The following is a 13,115-nucleotide window of genomic DNA, read 5'->3' on the forward strand; positions in this document are numbered from 1 at the left end:
TCATATTATTACAACAATGGGAGAAGAAGTTACATACATGTACATACATGAATTTTTCTTAAAAACCTCTTAGGTTTAGTTTACATTTTCTAACAATATTTCAATTAAAATTTTAATCTTGTGAAATCAATAAAGTTTAAACAGATGTTGGATCTAGACTGACTTTTGAATCGAGAAAAATCATGGTTATTTTATGGAATCCAGACATATCCTCAAAAATTATGACAGGACAAACAAACAAAGGTAGATTATATGTTTCCACTTTCTAAAGATTATACTGAAGGTGTTTTAAAATTGATACTGCCCCTCTTACTTTTCCTTTCCTTTTAATTTTACATAGAATGGCACCAGTAATTTTTCATATTGACTAAAAGTTGCGGAAAATGGTCATTTGCTCTCAAATCCCGGGGTTGGCCCTGCAATATCAGTACAGTGTACTGCATCTTTCTATTTAGCGCAAATCTTTATAAAATTCTGTTAGTTTTAGCCATGCCTGCATAGTAAAAATTTGAAATATCGTTTCTCCATAAAAATACACCTGTTTTTATTTTGTGAAAATGCTGTGCAAAATAGACAATTGGCTTAATTCCCTTACTAATCATGCAATGAGAGCTGAAGTTCAATCAGAGCAAACACAATTTTAGATTTTTTGGCCTAATAATTACCTGTCCCGGGGACATCCCGGGGATGAGCCTCGCTATGGCATCCCAGTTCTTAGTCTGGAGCTCGTTGAAATCTTGGGAAGAAATTAGCGTCCTGAGGATGAGATCAAGTGCCACACCCACCCGAGACGAGGGTTCCACACTCACCATGTTTAATACTGTAAACAGAAGGTCAAGGTCGAGATCAGTTTCAATATACCGTTGTATGATAATAAAGTGATCAATCTTCAAATTATTTTTATCAGTCTTTTTCCACTGAATTATTAAAAAATATCGGTCCCACCAAGTTAGATGTCAGTATTTAAAAAACTCAAAGTCCCATTAGAATTCTATTCATGAGTATAGAGTTCGGTTCTCACATGGTAATTAACTTATTACTGATAATGTCACTATAAAGTTCTGTACTCACATGGTAAATACCTTATTACTGATAATGTCGCTATAAAGTTTGGTACTCACATGGGAATTAACTTATTAATGCTAATGTCACTATAGAGTTTGGTACTCACATGGTAAATACCTTATTACTGATAATGTCGCTATAAAGTTTGGTACTCACATGGGAATTAACTTATTAATGATAATGTCACGATAGAGTTTGGTACTCACATGGTAAATACCTTATTACTGATAATGTCACTATAAAGTGTGGTCCTCACATGGTAATTAACTTATTAATGATAATGTCACTATAGAGTTCGGTACTCACATGGTAATTAACTTATTTATGATAATGTTACTATAGAGTTTGGAACTCACATGGTAATTAACTTATTAATGATAATGTCACTATAGAGTTCGGTACTCATATGGTAATTAACTTATTTATGATAATGTTACTATAGAGTTTGGAACTCACATGGTAATTAACTTATTAATGATAATGTCACTATAGAGTTTGGTACTCACATGGCAATTAACTTATTAATGATAATGTCACTATAAAGTTTGGTACTCACATGGTAATTAACTAATTACTGATAATGTCACTATAAAGTTTGGTACTCACATGGCAATTAACTTATTAATGATAATGTCACTATAGAGTTTGGTACTCACATGGTAATTAACTTATCAATGATAATGTCACTATAAAGTTTGGTACTCACATGGTAATTAACTTATTAATGATAATGTCACTATAAAGTTTGGTACTGACGTGGTAATAAACTTATTAATGATAATGTCACTATAAAGTTTGAATAAATGTACTAAAGAATGCCAACATAAAGCAGTTCAAAGCTTAAAAATTACATAACAAGCCAGGCCTGGAATATTGGTTTAGCCGAGCATATGCATATACATCATCAGATAATGTAAAACGCAAAATAAGGTTAAAATAAATAGATTTTTTTTAACATAGGTACTTCATGTGCAGTTGATACAGTATAAAGTATATGTGGTGGTTTTTTAACCTACTTTATTGGTCTTGTTTCAGTTACCTAAAACACAACAGGTTTGAACCGTTTGATAGCTACCTCAGCCAATTCTATTTAAGTTCATAAATTCACTTGTGTGGCTACATCTGGTCTTATGTATATATATGTATATAATGCTTATTTTCATTTTTTTCATCGTTTTACATATTGTTTGATGTATTTGTTTATTTTCTTTAATTCTATTGAGTGTGATTTTATTTTGTTTTATACTGCTACATATACTCCCCCCCCCCCCCCCCCCCCCCCGAATAATATAAATTCTTATGTCCTTTTGTTGTTTTAGATTATGCTATATTATCATGTATATTATATATATGTCAAATTTATTTTTTTGCCATTAGCCTGTAACGTATTTTCCAATCAGGTCTGGATTTTTTTGTAATATTTACATGTTGTATGAGATTTGTGTTTGCATGACCTTTCATGTTTTTATTATGTGTCATTGTTACTATTGTAAAATAATTCGCTCTACTGAGCTAACGTTGCTCTTTTTAAAACAAAAAGAATTCCTGTAGTGTACCTTGTAGTAAATAGATGTGGGTCAAAGAAGTAATATAGACGGTAAAATCCCATATAACACTGGATCCTAATGGAGGTATGTCCGTAGGATACAAATTACTTAAAATATTATATGGGGCAAAGAAGTAATTCCAACAGTGTGGACAAGTTTAGGTTGTCAAAATTTCGGAGCGATCCACTCCTTTTTCAAGACACAGTGAAACAGAACAGTTACATGTACATATACATCATATTACAAGAAGATAGAATTGATTTACTATAATTGAAAATATAGCTATTATATAAAACCAATAGTCCCCTCGGCTAAAGACAGCCGAAGGCAGCAATTAAGCTGGGAGCATCGCGGACAAGGAACGCTGATGTAGAGGACCTATTCTTGCGCAAGATGCACTGTCATATAAAGTGAGTCAACGAGAGATATCAAAAAATTACTTAAAATATTATATGGGGCAAAGAAGTAATTCCAACAGTGTGGACAAGTTTAGGTTGTCAAAATTTCGGAGCGATCCGCTCCTTTTTCAAGACACAGTGAAACAGAACAGTTACATGTACATATACATCATATTACAAGAAGATAGAATTGATTTACTATAATTGAAAATATAGCTATTATATAAAACCAATAGTCCCCTCGGCTAAAGACAGCCGAAGGCAGCAATTAAGCTGGGAGCATCGCGGACAAGGAACGCTGATGTAGAGGACCTATTCTTGTGCAAGATGCACTGTCATATAAAGTGAGTCAACGAGAGATATCAAAAATGTGGAACATATGCATTTGGAAATCTGGCCCGGTAAATGTGAAAAATCTCCAATCTGCTACGGAATGTCTCATTAGTCGCCTCTCAATACTGCGATGGATCTAAGTCACAGCAGGGGGTCCCACTTAGTCGCCTCTTTTGGTTTGCAGGAATAATGCATGTGCCTCTCTATTGGTTTGTAGGAATTATGCATGTAATTATCAAATAAGTGAGTACAGGAGGAATAAGTAGATAAAATGGCTAAGATACTGTATAAATCTGCAAAATAAATCTGACAACGGCTGTTGGTCACACACACTGACATGAAGCAGCAGGCATGCAGGCGATATGTAGTAAATAGATATATATTATTTTACAAAATATCAAAGTTGGTCACTGGCATCATTCAATTGATACAGTCAGGGCAATTAAAGCTGTTGGTCTGCAGGATCAAGTTGGTAGAGTATGTACCTGCTGAGAACTTAGAGGTTTTAGATCTAAATTATGATTACATTCAAACTTAGGTAATGCGACAGTCGTGTGCTTCCACCAGTGATCGAACCTGTGACCCCAGCAGTGGCTGATCCAGAGGGGCTTTTTGGGCTTCAAGAACCCCCCACCCTGAAAATTTTCTATAAAAATCGTGTATTTTCACCCTTTTCCTAAATTTTCCCCCTCATGGACCCCCCCCNGGAAACCCCCCTGGAAATTTGGAAACCCCCCAAGATAGGTTTCTGGATCCGTCACTGCCCAGACATGCTAGTCAGAAGCTCTAGCTACAACTCAGCTACAGGGAATTTCTCTCTATTGCAAATGTTTGACCTTGAACACCACAACAACCCAGGTTCTTATTCCCTGTCACCACAAGGAGAGAGATACATGTAGCTAGTACTAGTGCGCTTCCACCAGGGTTTCAAACCTGTGACCCCATACTTCCTAGTTGGACACTCTACCGCTGAACTAAAGGGAAATTCCCTCTAGTGCAAAGCTAGAAGGCAATCGTAATCCTATGTATAAAATCTATAAATAGATTCTGCCAACACTGTTTTTTTGCCACATTTTATAAGAGGTTGAAGATCTGGTTTGGATCAATCACTAATGACCTAATTGCTTGAGTAAGTAGAGAGAGACGTCCCATTTACTTGTTTGTCTGTTGGGAGGTTCCAGGTTTGAATCCTAGTTTTGCTAATTACGTTATGCATTACACAGTTACAGGGTTAAGGTCAGAAGTACACCAATGGTATCATACTGTAACAAAATATTCGACTCAGTCTGAGTCTACCATGTAACTTGGCTCCTTAAGTCAGCTGATGACTTCTGATCAATCAAATCATGAAATACAAGTCTGCTAAAGGAATGCCTCATTATAAAACTGCTGCTCAGAGTTCAATTGTTTATTTATTACATTTCATTAATTAAAATTTAAAGAAGACATGAAGAAAATGGAAGTTCCAGAATATATAGAATGCGTTTTTGTTATTAATTATTTAGTTACTCTTAAAGACTATTTCTCTTCGCTATGCATATGATGAATGAGTAAATGTATTTCTTGTGATTCTAAACTGACAGGTGTTTGACATGGATCTGAAAACAGCAATCACAAAATTAGATATGACACTGCAGTTTTGTGCAGCATGAACTTTCATACAATACTCACATATAATGAAGTACCTTATGGATTTGCAGTGGCAATGATTTAATCTTCGAGTACCTCAGATAATGTCAAACATTGCAGTCCTCAATATCGTAACCAAGAATGGTCGCCATTTTTCAACAATGGTTTACCCAAATTACAAAATAAAAACAAAACGGAATTATTCTAATCGAAATCATGTGATTGTCGTTAATTATTCAATAAGAGTACTAAAATAACTACTATTGTAAGTTGAAAGTATTTCTTGTTTATATTCATTAACGCAAAAGCGCTGTTCTATAATTATTTGTTCCAAAATGTCCCAAAAATTCTAATTTTCTACCTACTCAAAATGTAACTTCCGGTTTTTAAAAACGTTGAAATGGCGTCAAAACGTAAAGTAGACTTTGCAGAAGGTGATAATTTGATCGTCAAAGGTGGCGACGAATCACGGAGGTTCAAAGGAAAACACTCACTTGACAGCGACGAAGAAGACGAAGACACAGAAAAATACGATGTCATGCCAGAAGATGAAATAGAAGGTTATTTGTTGTTAATTTGTTACACGACAAAAGCACAAGTGAAGAACTCGTTTCGAATATAAGTAAAAAAAAGTGTATGATATAATATTATAGTATAGTATGACAACAACCTGTGACATGTAAAGCTTAACATGTTTAGAGCTAGTCAAAAACTACGTAATTTAGTGATTCACAAAAATGTGTTTTATTATTAAAGCCATTTGGTCTCTGTGGATAGAAATCAGTATTTTGTGACATGCAGCAGCCACAGCTAACGAGTTTGTTGGCTGTGAATTTTGGGGATAAATTAGACTCTTGCACATTTGGAAGGACGGTAATTTTAAAAATAGAATCTATTGTTGGTTTGTTAACCAGAAACAAGACACTATTTCATTTGAAATTTTAACAGTATGACATGCAGGTTTTGGGCTGCTCAATTCAATAGCACATGTACTATTGCACTGATAGATCGATTGACCCAGAGTTTTTAGCTCACCTGTGAGCTTATGCCGAATTGCGGTGTCTGTTGTCCTATGTCATCTGTCCGTCAACTTTTTCTTTTGAACGACTTCTGAAGAACTGGAGGACCTAGGGTCATGATATTTGGCCAGTAGGTACCTGGGATGGAGTGCTATAAACTTTCCTCATTAAAATGACCTTGACCTACATTCAAGGTCACAGGGGTCAAATATGTTAAAATCTTCAAACAACAATATCTTAAGAACCATTTGGACTAGAGTCATGATCCTTGGATATGTTACAAAGACCAGCAGTGATAATCTTTTTCTTTTAACAGTAATGATGTCAAAGGTCAACTTAAAGTGCTAGTCAGGGGTCAAACGTCAACATGGGTTAAAAACTTTAACAATCTTTTTCTCAAGTTCCATAAGGCCCAGGGTCATGATATTTAGCCAGTAGGTACCTGGGATGGGGTGCTATAAAGCTTTTTCATTAAAATGACCTTGACCTACTTTCAAGGTCACAGGAGTCAAATAAGTAAAAAAAAAAAAACTCAAACAGCCATATCCTAACAAGCATTTGGTCTAGAGTCATAATACTTAGTATGTTGTTTAGACCAGCCTTGAAGTGTTTCTTTATTACAGTAATGAGGTCAAATGTCAACTTTAAGTACAAGCGAGTCAAAGGTCACCGCGGTTTAACAGCTTTAAAATTACAATTTCAAATTCCAAACAACAATATCTTAAGAAGGGTTAAATATATGTAAAAAAAATCTCTTGTGTCCTAGTTACAAATTTGGTCTGAAGTTACCAATATGTCAGTTTCATGTAACAAAAGAAACAGGTGAACGATACAGAGGGCCTCTTGTTTCTGATGTTGCTTTCTGCAGAGCCTTGGCAAAGACTTATCCCTAAAATATCACATGTAATAATAGACAAAAGGATTTGTCTGCGTTAAGGAGAAAAAGACCAAGGATGTAATGAGAGTAAACAATCTTAAGTTGATTGTTACTCACAGCGTTAAAAAATAATTTTTAAACCACAAGACAGTCGGGCTTGTAGAGCTTAACCAATTTTCCTGGTCTATTTGAAAATAACCCAACATTGTTAACCATAAGTAATAACAAGTTTTAGAACCATTAGGTAAGCTGAAATGTTCACTAGTCTCAGTGGCCTCCCATACATTAATTGTCTAGCCAAAGGTAAAAGCTATGCATAAAAAGAATCTCTGAAATTTCTATTTAGCACAATCAATAGGACATTGGACGAACAAAAGATAGATTTAGACCTTGAAATTGATCTTTGTTTACATCTATCTTCCAGGACAAGAAGATTCCACGATTGAACGTGATGGAGAAATACAGATTACACCGTTTAACATGAAGGATGAGTTGGAGGAGGGACACTTTGATAAGGAAGGGACGTACATCTACGACAAGAAAAATGTAAAATATTTGAAGAAAAAAGTCTTCATGATTTACATTACTGGTCATGTACATAACAACTAGGTAGTAGGATAAAAATGAAAAAGAGTTGAATATTTTATTCATCAGCCAATAAGCTCACCCATATCTATTACAACCTAGTTAAAATTTGCCAAAAAATTACTATTTCATTGTTTGGTTTGTTGGTGTTTTACTTCCTATAAACAGCTATGCAGTCTTTAAGGACAAACCATGTTTTGATGGTGGAGGTAAACTGGCCATGGAGTATCCAGAGAAAAAAATACAATCCTACAACCTATTTCATTGTACTACCGTAAATAATATGTTGGCCCATGGGTTTGGTAGATAGATATACTGGTAGTACCTTGTAGTTTTGTTTGGACCAAACAAATCTGATAATTTTACTTCTAAATGTTTACAGCTGAGAAACACAGGATTTTCCTGGTGTTTCATTAAAGGAAATCTGTATTTTTATGGTTAATTTGTGACCTTATTGTCTTTTCTGAGATCTAAGGAAAAAATATATATATATAAAAGCATGCAACTATGATTCTGAAATGTAAACAATGAATGGACAAAAACATTGAAATTCCATCACACCCAACCAATCACGCATAACATTTACGTAGTTCTGATCGCCATGTATCAACCAATCACACATAACATTTATGTAGTTCTGATCGCCATGTACCAACCAATCACGCATAACATTTACGTAGTTCTGATCGCCATGTATCAACCAATCACACATAACATTTATGTAGTTCTGATCGCCATGTACCAACCAATCACGCATAACATATGTAGTTCTGATCGCCATGTACCAACCAATCACGCATAACATATGTAGTTCTGATCGCCATGTACCAACCAATCACGCATAACATATGTAGTTCTGATCGCCATGTACCAACCAATCACGCATAACATTTACGTACTTCTGATCGCCATGTACCAACCAATCACGCATAACATATGTAGTTCTGATCGCCATGTACCAACCAATCACGCATAACATTTACGTACTTCTGATCGCCATGTACCAACCAATCACGCATAACATATGTAGTTCTGATCGCCATGTACCAACCAATCACGCATAACATATGTAGTTCTGATCGCCATGTACCAACCAATCACGCATAACATATGTAGTTCTGATCGCCATGTACCAACCAATCACGCATAACATTTACGTACTTCTGATCGCCATGTACCAACCAATCACGCATAACATATGTAGTTCTGATCGCCATGTACCAACCAATCACGCATAACATATGTAGTTCTGATCGCCATGTACCAACCAATCACGCATAACATATGTAGTTCTGATCGCCATGTACCAACCAATCACGCATAACATTTACGTAGTTCTGATCACCATGTACCAACCAATCACACATAACATTTACGTAGTTGTGATCGCCATGTACCAACCAATCACACATAACATTTATGTAGTTCTGATCGCCATGTACCAACCAATCACGCATAACATTTACGTACTTCTGATCGCCATGTACCAACCAATCACGCATAACATATGTAGTTCTGATCGCCATGTACCAACCAATCACGCATAACATATGTAGTTCTGATCGCCATGTACCAACCAATCACGCATAACATTTACGTAGTTCTGATCTCCATGTACCAACCAATCACACATAACATTTACGCAGTTCTGATCACCATGTACCAACCAATCACACATAACATTTACGTTGTTCTGATCACCATGTACCAACCAATCACACATAACATTTACGTAGTTCTGATTGCCATGTACCAACCAATCACACATAACATTTACGCAGTTCTGATCACCATGTACCAACCAATCACACATAACATTTACGCAGTTCTGATCACCATGTACCAACCAATCACACATAACATTTACGTAGTTGTGATCGCCATGTACCAACCAATCACACATAACATTTATGTAGTTCTGATCGCCATGTACCAACCAATCACGCATAACATTTACGTAGTTCTGATCGCCATGCAGCCCTGCCATTAACTAACAAACACAATAAACTTTCGGTCACTCTGCCTAATGACCTTAACCTCAGGACACCCATCATAATCATTTTCCCCAATCACAACTCTGGGTTTAATTTCATAAAATGAAGTAGATAAGACAATTTTACATAGCGTATTTTCAGGTCTTTACCTGGAAACAATGGAGATTCTAATTATATTGCCGTATACACATACATACGGATCTCATCCTTGGAACCATAAAGAACCCCAAAAATTCTACAACACTGGTATGCTTTTAATGAGAACATTTTACTGTGATTGCTTCAAAATATCCAGATGAGCGCTACAGGCCCTCTGAGTCTCTTGTTTAAGTTGTGAAACTATTTAACAATTCATAAACAACATTTGAAAGTTTACATTCTCTATTTTGCAAATGATTTTCATCATTTGTACCCATGCAGAATAATTTCCAAAAATATCCTGACACCACCTATTTTGTATATAATTCTAATGTCTGTGTTCATGTTGCTGTCTGTTGTCAGGAGATCCGCGACACTTGGATGGATAACATTGACTGGGTCAGAGTAAAAGAAATACCAAAGTCCAAAACCGATTCAGATGATGATTCAGAGGAGGAGCAAATCAACGAGGAATCCATTTTAAAAGAAATGCTGAACTATGTTAAACCAGGGGAGACAATCACGAAAGCCATACGAAGGCTTGGTGTGAAAGGTGGCAAATTCCAAACTGCCAGTCAGCGCTGGAAGGCAAAGAAACTGAAACTTGAAGTTAATGATGAAAACAGTGCAAAAGACAAAGAGAATATGTTAAAATTGACAGGATTGGCTGATCAGCTGATGAGTGCCGGTAATATGGAGGTTTATGAAATGACATACGAGAAAATAAGTTACGAGTTAAAAAAGTTTGAAGACACTAAACCAAAGCCTGTCAGTATTCCTGAAGGTATGGACGACGACGATGCTCTGGACATGTTTGCAGAAAGTCTGGATAAAGAGGTGGCGGAAAATGATCCTGAAAAGAATCACACAAAATCTGAGAAAAATGGTAAGATTGCAGTGTCTTTTTTGTTTATTTCTGTCTAGTTTTACAGCTGAAATAGACTTGCTTCCCTTAGCAAGGAAGTGCACTTTTCCCCCAAAGTGTAGAAAAATGAAGAATATCTTCCCAATTTCAACTCAAATAATGCTATATTTTCTCATTTCGTGTAGGAACAGGCTGTTGTAAAATTTAGGTAGAAAAAAAACCTGAACTGTTCTAAATTTGGAATTGTTTCTGGACATAAGATATTTGATATTTTGGGTGTACTTTCCCCTCAGGCCTCAATCGTAAATTTCTTATCATTACACATACTTTTCCTGAATGATTTGATGCCAAAATACTTTCAGATTAAGTACTGTTTACGGTGAAACTGTCTCCCAGTCAAATATTTGCCGTTTACAGATTCAATCCACACTCGCCCTTGTTTGGTTTGCTCTTCACTTCGTCTTTAATTGCTATACATTGTATGGTGTGTACTAAAAATCGCTGTCATGATAAATTTGCCGTGATTTGGAGAGTGCAAAAAAAGGCCAAAGTTAAATTGCTGTGAACTTTTTTCTGTACACAGTATTTTAAATTTTAATAATTCATCAATGTTATGGCTGGCATTAATTCATTTTTAAAAATCAAATTTGACTGATACTAGATATACATATAACCTGTATATAAAATCTAATTTGACTGATACTAGATCTAGATATATATATATAACCTGTATATAAAATCTATTTTCACATTGGTGCTGTGTTGGAATTCCCTGCAGATCTTGTTTTTTAAACATCATTTATTGCATTACACATTTCCTTTTTTCACAATCAAAACAGAATGAGAACTTGTGCCAAAATAAATGCCCACTTTATACGAAAGCTGTACTGTTTCGTAATTCTATAAAGTTTCTTATGTTTGTCTGATTCAGAAAATGGTGACATCCTTGATAGTGCTGTGTATAACGATAATTCATATTTTGAGGGGAAAAATGAAAAAGAGAAATCCAGAGATATCAACATTATATTAAATGTTGTAGTCTTGTTGATAAGGGAAGTTCAGTAGGCCAATATTCATTTCCCAAAATCGTATAAATCATGGTTTTTTGGTAAAACATTATCAAGTGTTCCGTACTTTCTAGCATCTCCGAAGAACTCTGAATCAACTAACGATGAGAACTCCGGTATGGCGTCCCCTGGCCCCGCGGGGAAGCCTCCCGCGGTGAAGCCTCCAGCGACTGACCCCGCGGGGAAGCCTCCGGCGACTGACCCCACAGAGGTCATGTGGGAGTATAAGTGGGAAGAGGTAGAGGACGCAGAGATGCACGGACCCTTCACTTCGACCCAGATGTTACAGTGGACGGAGGAGGATTACTTCCCGGACGGCGTGCTCATACGAAAGGTCAACACTGACAAGTTCTACAACTCTAAGCGGATAGACTTTGAACTCTACACATGATTGAGTCATAGAATTTGACCTTCAAGATTATAGACTTTCAATATAGATGGGCCATAAACTTGGACCTTGCAGATGAAAAACTTTGACCTCTACGCACAATCTGGGCCAATAGTTTTGTCTCTGTCACCTGGTGTGGGTTGTACACTTTAAGTAAGTGGGCGATATATTTTGACCTTGTTGGCTAATAAAATTTCATCTCTGCAAGTGACTTTGGTCTAAGATTTCATTTTGAGTCATAAGCCTGGAAATTTGAGAAAAATTGAATAAATTTGAAAAAGTATACTAGAAGACAGATTTTAACCACAAGTTATTGTTCAGCTCTGGGAATTGTGTAACAATATTTTTTGTTTATATATATATACTGTAAAACTAAAAAAACACAAATCTGGCAGCAATCAGGTCCCCAATAGCAGTTTGGATGAGACCAGGAGAGTTTACACTGTCACTTTGTCTAAAGTAGGGCCTCATTACGTTTTTAGAGAGTCATCTTATTGGATGGGGGTGGGGATGACGATTAGAGTAAGGGAAATGAGAGTTGAGGGGCTGGAGAGTAGAGGGGCTGGAGAGTTGAGGGGCTGGAGAGTAGGGATGTTTGTGTTCAGTGTTACATCTTCATGCAAAATGTAGGTATAAAGTTTTATGTGTCATTTACATTTTTTTGAGGTGGTTTTTTTTTTGACAAACAAACTCAACTCTATATATAGCTCTAAACTAAAAGTCGATTTGTTTTCAATAATTTTATTATATAGATGATTCATGAAAGATTATTATTAAAATACTGCAATAGCGTTGAGGAAAAACCAAAGGCTTCAGTTGTTTTATACAAGTGAAACTGTTCTTTATGACAATAAGGTTTAACCTGGTCAGCCCGAACAATCTCATGCCAGCTGAAAACATATTTTCGTAACAAAAAAAGCACATCATATAAAACTGATTTTTGGCAGATTTGAACTTTTTTTGTTGTTATTCCTTTGAACCTTAGTTTTCAGAATCAGTGAAGATTTTTCAACTCTTGGAAAGAATGAACTATATTTATACCTAGTGTGTTTAATGGCAGCAGTACTACAGTAGGAGGATGTTTATACACAATATTACGTGATTGTTTCATTAAAAGAGAATTCCAAAATGATTGTTGTGGTTGTGTGTTACCATGAATCAGATGAGCTAATATCTGTAAGTAAGGGGTAGGGGATGCATATTTGCCAAC

At 35.8% G+C, this 13,115-nt stretch overlaps 2 protein-coding genes across 4 annotated transcripts in view; one reads left to right on the top strand and one right to left on the bottom strand.

Moving 5' to 3' along the window:
- LOC110457145 (uncharacterized protein KIAA1841-like) overlaps nucleotides 1–5,131 on the bottom strand; it is a 30,152-nt gene extending 25,021 nt beyond the window's left edge. For 2 of the 3 annotated variants that reach the window (XM_021508255.1, XM_021508253.1), the window contains exons 1-2: nucleotides 5,015–5,131; nucleotides 666–820 (exon numbers count right to left, since the gene is read on the bottom strand). In XM_021508255.1, the coding sequence (XP_021363930.1) occupies nucleotides 666–812 (147 nt within the window). In that variant the 5' untranslated portion in view covers nucleotides 813–820; nucleotides 5,015–5,131. The remainder of the gene's footprint in view (nucleotides 1–665; nucleotides 821–5,014) is intronic. The other variant, XM_021508254.1, reaches the window with a different exon arrangement.
- Nucleotides 5,132–5,345: 214 nt separating this feature from the next.
- LOC110457149 (CD2 antigen cytoplasmic tail-binding protein 2-like) lies at nucleotides 5,346–12,851 on the top strand. The gene is made up of 4 exons (XM_021508260.1): nucleotides 5,346–5,532; nucleotides 7,293–7,414; nucleotides 9,949–10,471; nucleotides 11,592–12,851. The coding sequence occupies exons 1-4, from the start codon at nucleotides 5,373–5,375 to the stop codon at nucleotides 11,906–11,908; spliced, it is 1,122 nt and encodes a 373-aa protein (XP_021363935.1). The 5' UTR covers nucleotides 5,346–5,372; the 3' UTR covers nucleotides 11,909–12,851.
- Nucleotides 12,852–13,115: the final 264 nt, after the last annotated feature.

This window comes from Mizuhopecten yessoensis, unplaced genomic scaffold (assembly GCF_002113885.1).
Source record: "Mizuhopecten yessoensis strain PY_sf001 unplaced genomic scaffold, ASM211388v2 scaffold9031, whole genome shotgun sequence".
NCBI lineage: Eukaryota > Metazoa > Mollusca > Bivalvia > Pectinida > Pectinidae > Mizuhopecten > Mizuhopecten yessoensis.